At 45.1% G+C, this 18,544-nt stretch overlaps 1 protein-coding gene across 2 annotated transcripts in view; it reads right to left on the bottom strand.

Moving 5' to 3' along the window:
• Positions 1-18,544, bottom strand: part of TMEM206 (transmembrane protein 206) — a 43,971-nt gene that overhangs the window by 24,718 nt on the left and 709 nt on the right. The window contains exons 2-3 of one of the 2 annotated variants that reach the window (XM_025368242.1): positions 18,206-18,415; positions 14,745-14,841 (exon numbers count right to left, since the gene is read on the bottom strand). In XM_025368242.1, coding sequence (XP_025224027.1) covers positions 14,745-14,841; positions 18,206-18,415 — 307 coding nt within the window. The remainder of the gene's footprint in view (positions 1-14,744; positions 14,842-18,205; positions 18,416-18,544) is intronic. The other variant, XM_025368252.1, reaches the window with a different exon arrangement.

Below are 18,544 nucleotides of genomic sequence, written 5' to 3'. Positions count from 1 at the left end.
GTTCAGGGCTGGAAGGGCAGCCAGAAAGTTCAGACGAAACCTTGAAAGGGAGGGAGCCACATAGGGGGTGAAACTCCCAAATCGGCAACTAAATATATGTTCAGATCCTTGGCTGGAGAACCCAAGGGGGCCAGCACAAAGTAACAACTGGAAATTGAAAGAACTGCATGGAGATTTCAACTACGGCTAATGCAGTGGAGATAGGAGTTTAGAGCTGAGCTTAAATCTTGCCATACTAACTATATGCCAAGGAAAAAAAATACCCTTCTGAAGATCATAACAGAATCTAGAATCTCTACATCATTCATAATGTCCAGTGTTCAATCAAAAATCACTAGTCATGCTAAGAAACAAGAAAATGTGACCCGTATTCAAGAAAAAAGCAATCTATAGAAACCAACACCAAGATAACCCAGTGATGCAATTTAGCAGAGAGGAACTTTATGGCACTTAAAGGAAAATATCTGAATAAGGAATAAAGACAAGATCAATAGAGAAACAGAAACTAATAACAACAGCCAAATATACAGAATTTCAGTTTTGCAGGATGAAAAAGCTTTGTGGAGATGGATGGTGGTGATGGTTGCACAGCAATATGAATGTGCTTAGTATCACTGAGCTATACATTTTAATGGGTAAGACGATGAGTTTTACATTATGTGTATCTAACCACTGTAAAAATGTTTCATTAAATTTAAAAAAAAAGATGGAAATTCCAGATCTGACAAGAAATAAATGAAGTAAAAAGTTCACTGTATATTTTAATAGCAAAAGATGGCAGAAAAAGAGTCAGTGAACTTGAAGTTAAATCAACAGAAACTATCCAATCTGAAGAAAATATTGAAAGAAAAAAAAAAAACAAAAACAAATGGAGCCCAGATAATTGTCACAGTATCTAGCAGTGTAATGACATGTAACTGGAGACAGAAAATAGGTCACAAAAAATATCTGAGGCCAGGCACGGTGGCTCACACCTGTAATCCCAGCACTGTGGGAGGCTAACGCAGGTGGATCACAAGGTCAAGAGATCGAAATCATCCTGGCCAACGTGGTGAAACCCTGTCTCTACTACAAATACAAAAATCAGCTGGGCATGGTGGCATGCACCTGTAATCCCAGCTACTTGGGAGGCTGAGGCAGGAGAATCACTTGAACTCGGAAGGCAGAGGTTGCAGTGAGTTGAGATCACGCCATTGCACTCCAGCCTGGGAAACAAGAGCAAAACTCCATCTAAAAAAAAAAAAAAATCTGAAAAAAACAATGGCCCAAAACTGTAGAAAGACATCAACTTACAGATCCAAGAAGCTCAATAAATGCCAACCAGGATAACTTAAAAAAAAAAAAATTGCGAGGCAAATCATAGTCAAACTGCTAATGTAAAGAAAAGAGAAAAATCTTGAAGGCAGTGAGGGAAAAAAAAATATATATATATATACACATAGATATATATTACATATAGTGCACTGATACTAACTACAACCAATTTCTGAACAGAAATAATGGAGGCCAGAAGACAACGGAACATCTTCAAATGCTGAAAGAAAAAAAATTTTTCGTCTACCAGTATAATTCTCTAACCAGCAAAAGTTCAAAAATGAAGATGAAATAAAGATTTTTGAAACACAATGGCTGAAAGAATTCATCACTAGCAGACCTGCACTACAATGCATGCTAACAAAAATTCTGAAAGCTAAAAGGAATTGACACTTAGATGGTAACTCTCAGATGTAAAGAGCACTGAAAATGTTAAATAAGTGAGTAAAACAAAAAGGTACTTAAAAAAAGGTTAAGACTGCCTACAGCAGAAATTACTCAACAATATTATAAGGTTTATAACTTGCAATAAAGAAAAAACAGAGAAACAAACAAAAAACCCCAGCAAGACAAATAGAAAACAGCAAAATGGTAGTCAAATCCAGCCATATCAATAATTACATCAAATGTAAATGGACTAAACCATCCAATTAAAAAGCAGAGACTGTCAGTCTGGATTAACAACAAAACCCAACCATATGCTTTGATAGCAGATTTCAAATACAAAGACACAAAAGAGTATCTGCTCATAACTATTTCATTTTACTTTATTTAAAGCACAAAAGCAGGCGCAGCACAGAACTATCCAAGCCTCCTGGATTGCTAAAGACAAGGAAATAATTCATTCTTTACTTATACAAGATCAAGCACCAACTCTACATGCAAGATTTTGTACTAGGTGCTTCGGGGAGATACCAAATGAAGGACTGATGGTCTCTGATCCAAAGTGCTACAGAATTCAGAAAGATGTAAGGGTATAAAACATTAGGTTTCCTTCAACTGGAGGAAGAACGGGAAGCACAGGGAGAGGGGCAGTTATCAGCAAAGACTCTGTGGAGGGGGTCATGTTAGTTCTGCACCTAAACCACAAGGAGAATTTTAAGGAAGAAATAATTTGGTTTCCATTATTCATTTATTTTCTGACTGAAAGAGCAGATATACTGTGCAGTGGTTAAGAGCATGAGCTTTAGAGTCAGAGTTTTGAGCTCCAGCTGCAGCTTTGCTACTAACTACTCCATGATCCTAGACAAGTTACTCAGTGCTCTTAAAGCCTTACATTTTTATCATTTCCATTTTACAGGATTTTTGAGAGAAGTAAATGAGAGAATGTTGCAAAATGCATTACATAGGGCCTGCTCAATGGTAACAATTATTGGTACCAAAGAAACAGAATGTACCCTCTACCCTTCAAACAATGAAGTGCTCAATTATGAAAATAGCAAAAATAAAGATCATAGAACTATAATCTCTTTTGAAAAATAAATCTGAAAAGATATACGCTGAAAATAAAACGGAGACAGGGCAGAATGTAGCGTCCTTCACATAGTAGGCATGTAATGTTTCCATGTTTGTCAAATGAATAAATAACCCAAATAATAGATGAACTAAGTCTTGCCATGCTAACTCAATCCGTCAGAGAATATTAGTGCAATCAAGCATGTAAAACTATAAACCAATGAATGTTCCTTGCTGTTTTTTGGCAAAATACTTTAGAAAGTTTTTACTTTACACAGGAATGCCAATTTCCAGAACCGTCTGTGAGGCCCCTTTAGGTTTTAAGGAATAAGTTACTGTGGGCAGTGGAGATTTACCCTACAGGTACAAGGATAAGTGAGAGCCCAGGAAACCCAATGGATAGCTGAGAGCTAAGCCACCAAGGTCCACAGCAGCTCTAGTTGTCCAAAAGGAATTAAAGCAATTCTTTCTCATCTCAGCTTCTTTTGTGTTTGATTTCACTTTTGCCTCTACCTATTGCTAATAGACACTGGTCAGTTTCTGCTCCTTCATGCCTTTGCTCTCTGCCTTCTTTACATGTTTCTCTCATGACCCTGCTCCACTTTACTAAGTCCTTCTCCATGAGTCTTGCATTCAAATTCTCCCCCAGAGAGTATCCTGTATAGGGTGTTCCACCAGATACCTCACAAGACACTGACCTCCTTCATGCCCAGCCCATAGATGGCCTCCCTTTGTTGGGTGCTGACCCCTGAGCAGTCAGCTGTAGCTGGGCTGCAGGGCCACAGGATCTATGCACAGGAACCCACCCATAGCTATTTAGCTTGGAAGGTACAACCAACTCCCACGGTCCAAATGGGACCATGGGTATCCTTCAAAACCTGGTGGGTGAAAATACATCCACTGTCATGAGCTGCTCATAACTGCAGTGGCAATGAGTACCAGCCGACTACATTCTAACGGGGTTTGAAAAGATCACAAGATAAAACTGAAGGAACTCTGAAGTGACTGATTTGTTGCATAACATCTGAATCTAATTTTTAAGAGTTGATAGGGACCTAAAAGGCCATCTGGCCCAACTCTACTCTTTGTACAACAATCCAGATCCCACAGCCAGTAACTGGCACAATCAGAATGAGAGAGTCTTAGAGTCCTGGCTCCTAGCCCAATGCTCTTTCCCTACACAACTGTGAGCAATAATATTTAAAATTACAGTCATCAATAATAAAAGATGTAATTGAAATAATATAACTTCGTAACAAGTAGAGAAGTCTGAAATACTTTTTCTCTTTTTTTTTAAGAGACAGGGTCTCACTCTGTCACTCAGGCTGGAGTGCACTGGTATGATCATAGCTCACTGCAGCCTTGAACTCCTGGACTCAAGTGGGGTCTGGCTCTGTCACTCAGGCTGGAGTACAATGGCATGATTTTGGTTCACTGCAACCTCCACCTCCCAGGCTCAATCAATCCTCCCATCTCAGCCTCCTGAGTCGCTGGGACTACAGGTACGTGCCACCATACCCAGCTAATTTTTGTATTTATTGTAGAGATGGGGTTTCATCATGTCACCCAGGCTGGTCTAGAACTCCTGCACTCAAGCAATTTACCCACCTCAGCCTCTTAAAATGCCAGGATTACAGGCACGAGCCACTGTACCTGACCTGGAAAACTTTTTTTTTGCTTTTTTTGTTTTTTTCTTTTTTTTTTGAGATGGAGTTTCACTCTTGTTGCCCAAGCTGGAATGCAATGGTGCAATCTCGGCTCACTGCAACCTCCGCCTCCTGGGTTCCAGCGATTCTCCTGCCTCAGCCTCCCGAGTAGCTGGGATTACAGGTATGCACCACCACATCCAACTAATTTTTTGTATTTTTAGTAGAAACAGGGTTTCACCATGTTAGCCAGGCTGGTCTCGAACTCCTGACCTCAGGTGATCTGCCTGCCTCAGCCTCCCAAATTGCTGGGATTACAGGGGTGAGTCACGGCGCCTGGCCCAGAAAACTTCTAAGACAAACTCTATACTACATCCAGGCTGAACAATATAATAAAAAGGAACAATAACTGGCATTTGTGGACAGGTGTATCCACTCTGCATTAAGCCAGATAAACATGATTTGAAATGTTTTGCCTTCATGATGGCCTTGGTTAGGGAAAGAGATGAAGTTCTCCCTACATGTCCTTGAAAATTCTAAAAATAGGAATAAAACAAAAAGGTCACATGCCAATTCCATCACTGCAACTCATCTGGTAGAGGTACTTGGAACAAATTACTCTCATGGGAACACTGACCAAAAGTCTTCTCTTCTGTTTTACTCACAGAAGCCAAGTTTAGCTTCTTTACAGGGCTCTTCTTGATCCACAAATAGGAGTGTGATCTAAATAAAAACTGTAAAACTATTTACTTATCCTCCACACTTGCTATAAGTAACACTCCAATTCTAAAACTAGACACCATTATACTTTATCATAAAAAAAAAAAAAAAAGGTGCTGGTTATTTGATAAAATGTCCCACGCACTCTGTAGTGAGAAAACTGAACACTGGCTTTTTGTGGCAAACTGGATGAATGTGCTTTAAAAGTACACATCCTTTAAATGAATGCAAACTCAGGGTAGTAGGAAGACAAAAATAATGCACAAGATGTCCCAGGGAAAGGTAGTTTATATGCTTTGTAAAACCCATGACAGAATTCCTTCAAAAACCCCGAACTTGTCCCAGAATGCAAGTTTATCCACTAAGGGGATCTGTGATGGGCAATTCAGTTCTTGAAAATATCATGGAACCTCTATTCAGAGGAAAGGGGCTTGGCTGTCTGCTGTAATCCTGTGAAACTCCACCTTGCAGGGAGCACTGAGCTAAGAGGCATTCTGAATTTTTTGCCTACCTTTTTTTTCTGTTGTTTAGTGTGGTCAATTTTGTTTCTTCTTTTTTAGATATAATTTACATACCATACAATTTACCCTTTTAAAGTAAATATATTCAGCAGTTTTTAGTATATTCACAAGATGTATAACCACCACCACTATCTAATTACAGAAAATTTTAATTACCCAAAAAGAAACTCCATACCTGAGAGTGGTTACTTCCTCTTTCCTGGCAACCACTAATTTAATTTCTGTCCCTATGGATTTGCCTGTTCTGGACATTTCACATAAAGGGCATCATATATGTGGCTGTGTCTGACTTCTCTCACTTAATATAATGTTTTCAAGATACAGCCAGGCGTGGTGGCTCACGCCTGTAATCCCAACACTTTGAGAAGCTGAGGTGGGAGGATCACCTGAGGTCAGGAGTTCAAGACCAGCCTGGCCAACATGGCAAAACCCCGTCTCTACTAAAAATACAAAAATTAGCTGGTCATGGTGGCACGTGCCTGTAATCCCAGCCACTTGGGAGGCTGAGGCAGGAAAATCACTTGAACCCAGGAGGCAGAGGTTGCAATGAGCCAAGATGGCACCACTGCCCTCCAGCCTGGGCAACAAAGAATCTTGTCTCAAAAAAAAAAATTCATCCAAGTTACAGCATGCATCAGTTCCTCATTCTTTTTTTTTTTTTTTTTTGAGACGGAGTCTCCCTCTGTCACCCAGACTGGAGTGCAGTGGCACCATCTTGGCTCACTGCAACCTCTACCTTCTGGGTTCCAGTGATTCTCCTGCCTCAGCCTCCTGAGTAACTGGGATTACAGGTACACACCACCACATCTGGCTAATTTTTCATATTTTTGGTAGAGACGGGGTTTCACCATGTTGGCCAGGCTGGTCTTGAACTCCTGATCTCAAGTGATCCACCCACCTCAGCCTCCCAAAGTGCTGGGATTACAGGTGTGAGCCACCGCGCCCAGCCAGTTCCTCATTCTTTTATTGCCAAATAATATTCTATTGTGTGAATGTACCATTTTACTTATCCATTCATCAGCTGATAGTCATTTGGCTTATTTCACTTTTTGGCTATTACAAATAAAGCTTCTATGAACATTCAGGTACACGTTTTTGGGAGATTTAAGTTTTCATGTAGACGTAAGTTTTCATTTCTCATGAATATACACCTAGGAGTGGAATTGCTGGCCCATATGGTAACTCTGTAGTTAACCTTTTGAGGAACTGCCAGACTATTTTCCACAGCAGCTGCACCACTTTACATTCCCACCAGCAACGTATGGGGGTTCCAATCTCTCTACATCCTTGCCAAAACTTATTATCCATTTTTAAAAATTATAACCATCCTAGTGGGTGTGAAGTGGTATCTCATCGTGATTTAGAGCTGCATTTCCCTGATGACTAATGATGTTGGCATTATTTCATGTGCTTCCCAGTCATTTGTATATCTTCTCTGGAGAAATGTCTATTCAGATTCTTTGCCCGTTTTTAAACTGAGTTTTATTTGTCTCTATTGTTGAATTGTAGGCGTTCTTTACATATTCTAAGTATCAGTCCCTTATCAGATATACGATTTGCAAATACTTTTTCCCATTCTGTGGGCTGTCTTTTCACTTTCTTGATAGTGTCCTTTGATACACAAAAGGTCTTCTTTTGTGGGGGAGGGGAATGGAGTCTCACTCTGTCACCCAGGCTGGAGTGCAACAGCACAAGCTCAGCTGACTAGAACCTCCGCCTCCTAGATTCAAGCAATTCTCCTGCCTCAGCCTTCTGAGTAGCTGGAATTACGGGCATGGGCCACCACACCTGGCTGACTTTGTATTTTTAGCAGAGGCAGAGTTTCACTATGTTGGTCAGGCTGGTCTCAAAATCCTGCCCTCTGGTGATCCACCCGCCTCGACCTCCCAAAGTGCTGGAATTACAGGCGTGATCCACCATGCCCAGCTAAGGTTTTCATTTTGATAAGGTCCAATGTATGAATTTTTTGTCTATCCCATTATATACAGTTGTTTTCATGGAGAACTGATTGTAATGACTAATTAACCGAGGGTTTTCCTCAGTTTGATTACATCTCTGATGTAAGAAAGTGCTTATTCTATTAGCATGTCTGATGCATTTCTCCCTTTGAACAGAATACTAATTGGTTCTGATTCAGTTGATAGACAGGAAATGAACAGACTAAAGCTTTTAGTGCATTTTGGTATGGAATTATGTATTCCAGGGAATAAAACTGATTTACAACCCCGCATGTTTGGGTGCTTAACTTGAACCTCTGCTGCACTGTCCTCCTTTCTTGCAGCTCCTACCTCCAGGCCCTCCATTCAATTCCTTTTCCAGCCCCAGCTCCTCTTTTGTCCCCCAAATGGGGATGTTTGTGAGGCTCAGTCTTCATAGCCCCCCTGCTCATTTTCCATCTGTTCCTGTGACCCTGCCCCCATGGGATTTCTCCAGGTTGCACAACTCCAGCCCTCCCTTCTCTCCTGTCCATCCTGCATCTGTCATTGCCTCTGGGCCATCTCGACTTCAACTGACTGTATGCCAACAACAGATAGGCTTTTTTTTTGAGACAGGATCTCACTCTGTTGCCCAGGCTGATGTGCAGCAGTACAATCTCAGCTCACTGCAACCTCTGCCTCCTGGGCTCAAGCGATTCTCCCACCTCAGCCTCCCAATTAGCTGGGATTATAGGTGCATGCCATCATGCCCGGCTAATTTTTGTGTTTTTTGTAGAGACGGGGTTTTGCCATATTGCCCAGGCTGGTCTTGAATTCCTGGCCTCAAATGATTCACCCATCTCAGCCTCCCAAAGTGCTCGGATTACAGGCGTGCCACCACACCTGGCCATCTTCTTTTCTGAGCCATTTGCCTCTCTAGGCTTCATCTCTATGCAGTATCATTCTCCCATCCGCCTGGCTTCCAAATTAAGAATGCTCTTTGATTTTTCCTTCTCCCCCTCCGCTACAGCAAAGCAGCCTCTCACATCAGCCTTTGCCGCAGCATGGTTGTCTCCCTTTGCCTTAATCCAGCCACATTCATCTCCTGAATCCCCACTTTACTCCTCTTACTGTCCTGTTCCAATCCTTTTAAATACCCCCTGCTCCCTACTAGATAATGTACAGACCCTGACACTCAGACCCCTCCACAATCTGACCAAGTCTCTTTCCTACCTCACCTCCCTCTACTTCGCTCACCAGCCCTCTGCCCCAACCACACCGTGTTATTCATGATCTCCAACATGTCCTATTTTATTCCCATCTCTATACAGTTGCTCATGTAATCTCCCTTCCCTAGCCAGTCTCTTCTTTTTCACCTACGTGTTACCTTTCCTTCAGAGTAATCCCACCTTCACAAACCAGCCAGCCTTCCTTCCTTTTTTTTTCCCCCCAAGTAGCTGGGACCACAGGCGTGCATCATTCCTGGCTAATTTTTGTATTTTTATTTTTTGAGATGGAGTCTTGCTCTATCACCCAGGCTGGAGTGCAATGGCACAATCTCGGCTCACTGCAACCTCTGACTTCCCGGCTTCAAGCAATTCTTCTGCCTCAGCCCCCCGAGTAGCTGGGATTACAGGCACCCGCCACCATGCCCGGCTAGTTTTTTTGGTATTTTTAGTAGAGACGTAGTTTCGCCACATTGGCCAGGCCGGTCTCGAACTCCTGATCTCAGGTGTTCTGCTCGCTTTGGCCTCCCAAAGTGCTAGGATGAGCCACAGCGTGAGCCCCTTCACATGTGAGCCACAGGGCCAGGCCACTTCATTCATTCTGAAGCATCTGACTCTACCATTTCTTTGGCCCTCATTCATTCATTCCAGTTGGCTCACTTGCTCCTAGATGAGATGCTGTCCTGCTCTAAATCCCCACTGCTCTCCCCCATAGGACAAATAAGTACTGAGTACCTACAGTACTCATACTCCATAGACGTCTGAGTTCTACGGAGTCATACTTCCACACTACCACTACACTCCACACTAGGCACTGGAGTAACAGTAAAGGAGGAGAAGACAAAATCTGTGTGCCTCACAGAACTTGTGGGGCACTGCCAAGGGGTGGATAACAATTAACTGAATAATTAAACTCAATAAATGTGACCTATCAACTGTGTTAACTGTTACAAAGGAAAGCATATCACAGGGAGAAAGGGACCTCATCAGGGAAGTCAAGGAAGGCTCAGAAGGAGGGAAAAGTTCTTCCTTTGGTAACTGGCCTTCTGTCTCTATGTGTCTGAGCTCCTGGAGGAACTTACTCACCCTCTTTGTGGTGTTAGCACTTGGCATAACAAGTGAAGCAGTCCTGAAGTGATCTGCTACAGGGAGGGGAGAATTTGGAGCAGGAAAGCTCTCATCTAGGAACAACTGAGCCAGAGTCAAGACACCTTCGGAGGTAGCCCTGAGTGCAGATTTGAGCCCTGCCACTTATGAGCTCTGAGCATGTTCCTTAACATCTGTGCCTTGGGTTCCTCATCTATAAACTAGGACTAACCATTCACCTCACAGAGTGGCCGTGAAGATTACAGGATAAAGTGTATATAAAAAGTCCTACAGGCTCGAAGCGGTGGCTCACACCTGTGATTTCAGCACTTTGCGAGGTCAAGGTAGGAGGATCACTTGAGCCCAGGAGTTTGAGACCAGCCTGGGCAACACTGAATGACCCTGTCTCTAAAAAAAAATTTAAAAATTAGCCAGGTATGGTGGCACACACCTACAGTCCCAACTACTTGGGAGGCTGAAATGAGCCATGATCACACCACTGCACAGTAGCCCAGCCCACAAAGCAAGGTACCATCTCAAAAAAAAAAGCCCTACACAGGCCTAGTACATGAAAGCACTCTCAAAATGGCAACTACTATCGTTACCATTATTATTATTATTATTATTAGTATTATTAGAAGAAGACTCAAAGGGGCCGAGCATGGTGGCTCATGCCTGTAATCCCGGCACTTTGGGAAGCTGAAGAGGGCGGATCACTTGAGGTCAGGAGTTTGAGACCAGCCTGGCCAACATGGCAAAACCCCGTTTCTACTAAAAATACAAAAATTAGCCAGGAATGATTGCAAGTGCCTATAACCCAGCTACTCGAGACGCTGAGGCATAAGGAATGCTTGAACTCAGGAGGTGGTGGGTGCAGTGAGCCAAGATCATGCCACTGCATTGTAGCCTGGTTGACACAGCGAGACTGTCTCAAAAAAAAAAAAAAAAAAAGACTCAGAGGCAAGAAATGAGCTCTGAGAGTTTTGTATCAGTCCATCAAATTTGAGCCAACTCACTACTGACCCAGCCAAATAGACTCCTGAGATCTGGATCTTCCGTGATTTAGAAAGGAGATGAGCCTAGCCCATCTGGTTCCCCCAAAGCAAGTGGGAATGCTCTTTGCCAGTTGAACTTCCCAAACATTTACAGTTGTAATATCCAAGATCGCTAGTCACAGGTCAACATAACAGACTTACTTAATAATCATGAAAATGATTCCCAAAATTTGCTCTGCCTGAGGCCTGGCTTCCTATTCTGATTGACCCCCGGCTTTGCAGCCTCAGGAACCTGAGGCAAAAGAGAGGCTGCTAAGGTCCAAGGTCATTAGGGCCACCTCCTGATTTACCTGGGCACTTCTCTATGAAAGGAAACACAAAGGCGAGCCTCATCTTTCCAAGTCTGGCCCCCCTCCTCTTCTTCCTCCTACCTCCATCTATGCACTTCTGGTTGGGGGCAACAGGGTAGTGCATGGTGTGGTAGGCAGAATATAGGCTCCCAAAGATGTCCAAGTGTTAATCCTTAGAACCTGTAAATATGTCAAGTTGCATGGAAAAGGGGAATTAAGGCAGCAAATGGGACTAAGGTTGTTAATCAGCTGACTTTAAAGCAGGGAGATTATCCTGGGTTACCTGGGTGGGTCCGATGTGTTCACAAAGGCCCTTTAAACATGGGAAAAGGAGGCAGGAAAGTCAGCGTCAAAGTGAAGTGATGTGAGAAAGATTCGACCAGCCACTGCTGGTTTTGAAGCTGCAGGAAGGGGCCACAAGCCAAGGAATGCAGGAGGCCTCCAGAAGCTAGAAAAGGCAAAGACCAGGTTCTCTCCTCAAGCCCCTGGAATGGAATTCAGGCCTGCCAAGACAGCTTAATTTTAGCCCAGTGAGATCCATTTTGGACTCCTGACCTCCAGAACTGTAAGATAATAAATCTGTGCTTCTTTAAGTCACTAAGTTTGTGGTAATTTGTTATAGAAACAATGGAAAACTAATATACAGGTCTTTCAAGTTGTTCTCCCGGGAGCCTTAGGGCTTTAGAGGAAATGCCTCATGTCAGAGGCAGGGTTAGCCACGCCACTATCTTTTACATATTGGGCTTTAATAAAAGAATGCTTAAAATATTGTTTTGTTTGAGTGATTTTGGTTTTTGTCTGTTTGGTGGAGGCAGGATCTCATTTTGTTGCTAAGGCTGGTCTCAAACTCCTGGCCTCAAGAGATCCTCCCATCTTGGCCTCCCAAAGTTTTGGGATTACCACCACTTAAAATAGTTTTTATAAGCCACTGATGTAGGCTAGGTGCAGTGGCTCACACCTGTAATCCCAGCACTTTGGGAGGCCGAGATGGGCAGATCACCTGAGATAAGGAGTTCGAGACCAGCCTGGCCAACATGGTGAAACCCCATCTCTACTAAAAATAAAAAAGTAGCTGGGTGTGATGGCACGCGCCTGCAGTCCCAGCTAGTCGGGAGGCTGAGGCAGGAGAATCACTTGAACCTGGGAAGCAGAGGTCGCAGTGAGCCGAGATTGTGCCACTGCACTCCAGCCTAGGTGACAGAGTGAGACTCTGTTTCAAAAAAAAAGAAAACACCACTGGGTCGGGCAGAGTTTGATTCAGTCTGTGTTTACCAGCTATATGACCTCCCCATGCTTTACTCAACCTCCCTAAGGTTGGGGGCCTCATCTGTAAAAGGAGGATAACCACCTCACAGGGTTGATGTGAGAATTAAATGGGGCAATGGGGTAGGACAGATCCTGGCACAGGGGAAGCAGTCAGGAAGTGTTAGCTGCCCTTCCAGCTTCCTTCCTTCCAGGCAGTTTTTTGTTGTTGTTTTTCTTTTTTTGGGCAGAGTCTCACTCTTGTCACCCAGGCTAGAGTGCAGTGGCATGATCTTGTCTCACTGCAACCTCTGCCTCCTGGGTTCAAGCGATTCTCCTGCCTCAGCCTCCCGAGTAGCTGAGATTACAGACACGTGCCACCACACCTGGCTAATTTTTGTATTTTTTAGTAGAGACAGGGTTTCACCATGTTGGCCAAGCTGGTCTCGAACTCCTGACCTCAGGTGATCCACCTGCCTCAGCCTCCCAAAGTGCTGGGATTACAGGCATGAGCCACCATGCCCAGTCCCTTCCATGCAGTCTTCTCTAAGGAGCAGGCAGAATCACATTAGTTCCTGTCTTGTTCCCCTCTCCCACAAACAGATGGGATCCACCCAAGAAGCTGAAGTCAGGCTGGGGCTTCATTCATTCACTCAACAAATCTTTATGGTGTGGTCAAGGCTAGGGTGGTGAGCCAAACAGACTGGTCTCTGCCCTCAGGGAGTTTCATTCTAGTGAAATCCCAGGCCACAGACCAATATGGGTCTATGGCCTGTTAGGAACTGGGCCAATACCATAGCAGGTGAGCAGTGAGTGAGGATTACCGCCTGAGCTCCACCTCCTGTCAGATCAGCTGCAGCATTAGATTCTCATAGGAGTGCAAACCCTATGGTGAACTGCACATACAAGGGATCTAGGTTGTACACTCCTTATGAAAATCTAACTATGGCTGATAATCTGAGGAACAGTTTCATCCTGAAACCATCCCCCAACTTCCATCTGTGGAAAAATTGTCTTCCACAGACCGGTCCCTGGTGCCAAACAGTCGGGGACTGCTGTAGTAGAACAGACAGACATTAGTCAGACAAACAAACACACCATTCCAACAGCAATAGCTGGAAAGGAGAGGCGTGTGGACTATGAGACAGTGCTGGAGGGTGGGAGGTAATCTGGCCAGAAGGTTAGAGAAGGCTCTGTAGAAAAAAATGAGTGAGCTGAAAGCTGAAGAATGATTAGGCATTAACTATGTGATGAAGGAAAGTGAATTCCAGGCAGAGAAATAAAACAACAAAAAGGCCCTATGGTGAGAGGGAATGAGGCCTAAAATAAAAAAAGATCAGCATGACTGAGGGCCAGAGAAAAAGGGGATGAGGGGAAGGAAGGAATGGAGAGCTGCTCTGAAGTTCAGCTGCGTAAGTGGTAGTACCATTCCTGCAAACAGGAAATACTGGAAGAGGACCAAGCTGGGACTGAGAAGATCATGAAGTCAATTTTGGACATGTGGAGTTGAGGGAAGCTTTGAGAGATCCAAGCAGAACTATCACATGGGCAGTTGGAAATACAAGATATATAAATTTGGAGTTTGTAGGTAATCTCTGGGCTGGAGATGTAAATATGGGAGTCATGTGTGAGCAAGCAGTAGCTGAAGCAGGGGAGCAGGCCTGGGTGGAACTGCCTATGAGACTGAGAGAAAGGGGCCTGCAACCAACATTCCATGCCCAAGAGCTGGAGAGTGACCGCAATGGAGCCTGGAAGGAGTGGCCTGAGAAGTGTTGCATCACAGAGGCTAAGGCAGTCGCGTGTATCCGGGAGGAAGAAGTAGTCAGCAGTCTCAAACATTGCCATAGGGCTCCATAAGATGCCAACTGACTGATGGGACCCTGCTTACCCAACTGAGCAGCATTACTGGATAGGCCTTGTATTTGAAAAGGGGTGCCTATTAGATCTTCTTTGACCTGGATATTAGAGGCTCACCTGCTAGCAGCTTCCAGGGAAAGAGGAACAGAAGAGCAGCGATCCAAAGCATTTGCCATTGTATGCAATGACCTGGCCTCAGGAAGTAGCTCAAATTGGAGTTAAGAGCGGATACCAGCCTAGACATATCCTCTGTTCCAAGGCTGGTTAAATATGTATGGCTTTAAAACTAGGGCAATACTTGAGATCTGACACCAGGGTGCAGGGAAGGGGGGTCCTCCTCTCCCACAGTTGGCAAGGTGCCTGGACTGGGGCATCTGGCTGCAGCAACAGCACAGCAAAGCACCAAACCCACTCACCTGGTAAGACACCCGGACCTTGGACTTTGACCGTCTCCTTGTCCCGCTCGTCTGCCAGCTCTGAGTTCTCAACCACTTGGTCCAACTCCTCACTCAGCTAAAGGGAGAAGCAAAGAGAGCAAAGACGGGTCAGCTATGTCAGCCTTGCTTTTCTAGACTAGAATAAGAAAGCAGAAGTTGCTTCTCACTTATCGTCACCAAAAACCACATGATGTAGAATGCGTTACAGCAATTTTACAGATGCGGACACTGAAGCTCAGAAAGCTCAAGAAACTTTCTGCCCTCTATGTTCCTAGGACTACCGTAGCCAAGTACCACAAACCAAACAGCTGAAAACAGCAGAAATGTCTTCTCTCACAGTTCTGGAGGCTAGAAGTCTGGAATCAAGGTGTCAGCAGGGTTGGCTCCTTTTGCGAGTGGTGCGGGAATCTGTTCCATGCCTCTCTCCTGGCTTCTGGTGACAACCAGCAATCCTTGGCGTTTGTTGGCATGTAGAGGCATCCAATCTCCACTCTCCGTTGCCATCTTTACAAGGTGTGCTCTCTCTGTGTCTTCACATGGTCATCATCTTTAAGGACACCAGTCATGTTGGATTAGGGGCCCACCCTCCTCCTGTATGACCTCATCTTCACTAATTACACCTGCAATGACCTCATTTCCAAACAAGGTCACAATCTGAGGTACCTGGGGTCAGGACTTCAACATATCTTTTTTAAGGAAGCACAATTCAACTCACAATATTTCTCATGGCCATAAAGGGAAAGATATAGCCAGGAGTCAAATCCAAGTTGGTCTAGTTCCAAAGCCCATGGTCTTAACCACTTCCCAAAGGAAGAGGAAATGCGGCTTAGAGTCTGCTGAGAGAAAAGAGGGAACAGTGAAGGTGGTGTCAGAGCTCTCTGTGGCACTCTGGCTGAAGTCCACCGACTTGGGCTGCAAATGGCAACACACAGCAGGAAGGACAGGCAGGCAGTCCATCACAGGGACAGGTGCTAATTACAATCAGCAGCCTGGTAGCCAGCAATCTCAACCTCACTTCATCAGTGGTCTCACCTGTCCAATGGGGACAATTATGCCACTGAGAAGGGTAGAAGGACGGAAAGGATACCATGATAATCAACAAGTCTCTGTAGGATTAAGGAGGAGGGCAAGAGAGGTCAAGACCAGAGCTTAGAAGAGAAGCCATCCCTGAATTGGGAGGAAGAGGGGACAGTTTTCCCAAGCATTTTCTCAGGTTCACAGCATTAGTGTTTAAGGTTTCAAGACATTTTCATTAAAAACTCACCTCCAAGAGACAAGTGAAAAACAGCTCTTATGGATCTATTCTTCTATCTCCCTCTCCACGACTCCATTCCTGCCCCTTAGAACCAGGCAAAATCTCCAATTTAAAGCACTCCAAGCACAAAAGAAAAGGCCAGGTGCAGGGCCTGACACAGTGGCTCATTCCTGTAATTCCAGCACTTTGGGAGGCCGAAGTGGGCGGATCACCTAGGTCAGGAGTTCGAAACCAGCCTGGTCAACATGGTGAAACCCCATCTCTACTAAAAATATATAAATTAGCTGGGCATGATAGCACACACCTGTAGTCCCAGCTACTTGGGAGGCTGAAGCAGGAGAATCTCTTGAACACAGGAGGCGGAGGTTGCAGCGAGCCAAGATTACGCCATTGCACCCCGGCCTGGGTGACAAGAGTGAAACCCCATCTCAAAAAAAAGAAAGAAAAGAAAAGCAACCAGTGGGAAAGGGCAGGGAAGCTGGTGAAGGCACCAAGAGATATAAGCCACCAGTGGGAGCACAGATAAAGAGGTCCCAGAGGTCTCACTGGCCAAAGGGAGAGGAGGATGTTAGTCCTGGGAAGTCTCAAAGTTCCCTGATCCAAGCCTCACCCAGGTCGACCCTGACCCAGGTGCTAACACACTCCCACTGAGTTCCCTTCTTGACTACCCGTAGCCATAATGAGCCTGCATCCTTGTCTGCCCCTGGCCAAATTCTCAGTATATCCCACCCTCCCCAGGGAAAAATCCCCTCTCAGCAAATAAACCTACTCAGAGCTAGGTACACTCACAGAACGGTTCAGGCAAGAAAGATGCCGGCCATTCTCTGGGTGGCCCCTTTCTCTGAAGAAGGGAGAGACAGGCACCACAGAACAGGCCTCTGAAGAAGGCAAGGGGAGGGCACCCTTCCAGTGCCTTCCACCTTGAAAATGCCTCCAAAGAGAAACTGTGTCTACCCTGGGCCTTGGCCCTGCAAGCGGGATAAGTGACTATATTTTAATAAACATTTTATAAGCCCTGCTAGGCCGGCTATGTGTGGACAGTGAGGCACATGTTCCTGCTAAGCCAGGACCCCCAAAGCACCCTAGACGCGGGAGCTGCCCACACCCTGTTAACAAGAGCTATCATTCACTGTAGGGTCACTATCTGCCAGACACTAAGCCAAGCACTTTCCACACCAACTTATCTAATCCCCAAACAACCCTGGGAGGTAGGGACTTTTATTATCTTCATCTTTCAGACAAAGAAACTGAGGCTCAGAAAATTATGTGACTCAATAAAAGTCACACAAATGGCAAGAGGCACAGCCAGGACACCAACATGGGCTTTCTGACTTGAAATCCCTAATTTATCCACTGTGCTCCACACCCTATAAACCTAAAAACTTTCAGACACATCTCTTTCCCCAGGATTCCCCCGCTGTTCAGGGTACAGAATCTAGGGGCCATGGAATCCACAGCACTGGCTAAAATCCCTCAGACTCCTTTCAGACAAAGAAAACAGATGGAATAAAGGGGATGGGAGGAGAAATACAGAAATTTGTCCAAGGCCAGGTTCCAGCCAAGATCCTACACTAAAAAATGGCAAGCCTTAGGTAGATCTTATCTACCTTCTCCCTCCACTGTAGGGCTAAGTCACCTGCTTTATACAGTCCACAGAGCCCTTCTGTGAATCACAGTCTTTTACAAAGGGAGATATGTACAGCAGTAACTAATGACTAAGCCTGAAGGCAGCAGGTTCGTATGAGAAAGACAGACAGAAATGCCAGATGGGTCTGGAAAGTGGACCCCTATGAAGCACATGGAACTTGCGGTAGCCCTTGACTTCTGGGGGCATTTTACCGAATGGAGCTTGGCGGAGGGTTGACGAAGAAATGGAGTGAGTGCATGCACAGAGGCAGAAGCACATTTTAAAACTGAGTTTCCACTGTGGCCGGACCCTAGGTGGGTAAGGAGGTGGCAAAGGTAATGGGAGACATGGCTGCTGTGCTGTACAGAGCTTTGGGAGCTTGCTGAGAAGTCTGGACTCTTCTGGGCAGACGAAGGGCAGCGTCAGGTCTGAGAAAAAAGGAATGCTCCGAGGTCAAGGCAGGGCCTCAAGGTAAATCTGGAGAGTATAAGAGACTGAAGGGAGCGATGGTAACACAGTATCACACTCAGAGGTTACAGCAAACACAAGGACACAAACTGGAGGAGGACCGATCTGGAACTGCCTGACCTTGGCCACTGAGGGGGCACGGTGGAGGGGCACAGAAGAGGACGGGTGCCAAAGATGATCAAGGTGTGGGGCCCGAGAAGTGGAGGAGGAGGAGGAGGAGGAGGAGGAGGGCAGTTTCGCTAACATAGCTGGAGAAGTCAGGAGGCAGGGCTTGCCTGGAGGAAGCGCTGGACGCACAGCCTGCAGCACAGGACAGGGTAGAGACAAAGAACTGGAAAGTGATAAAGTGGTGGGAGGAGGTGAGGCTGGAGGGAGAGACGAAGAAGAGCGAGAACCAGCAAAGTCCATGAAGGCACTTTTTCAAAGTTA

Source organism: Theropithecus gelada, chromosome 1 (genome assembly GCF_003255815.1).
Source record: "Theropithecus gelada isolate Dixy chromosome 1, Tgel_1.0, whole genome shotgun sequence".
Taxonomy (NCBI): domain Eukaryota; kingdom Metazoa; phylum Chordata; class Mammalia; order Primates; family Cercopithecidae; genus Theropithecus; species Theropithecus gelada.
This window is presented reverse-complemented; position numbering and strand designations above follow the sequence as displayed.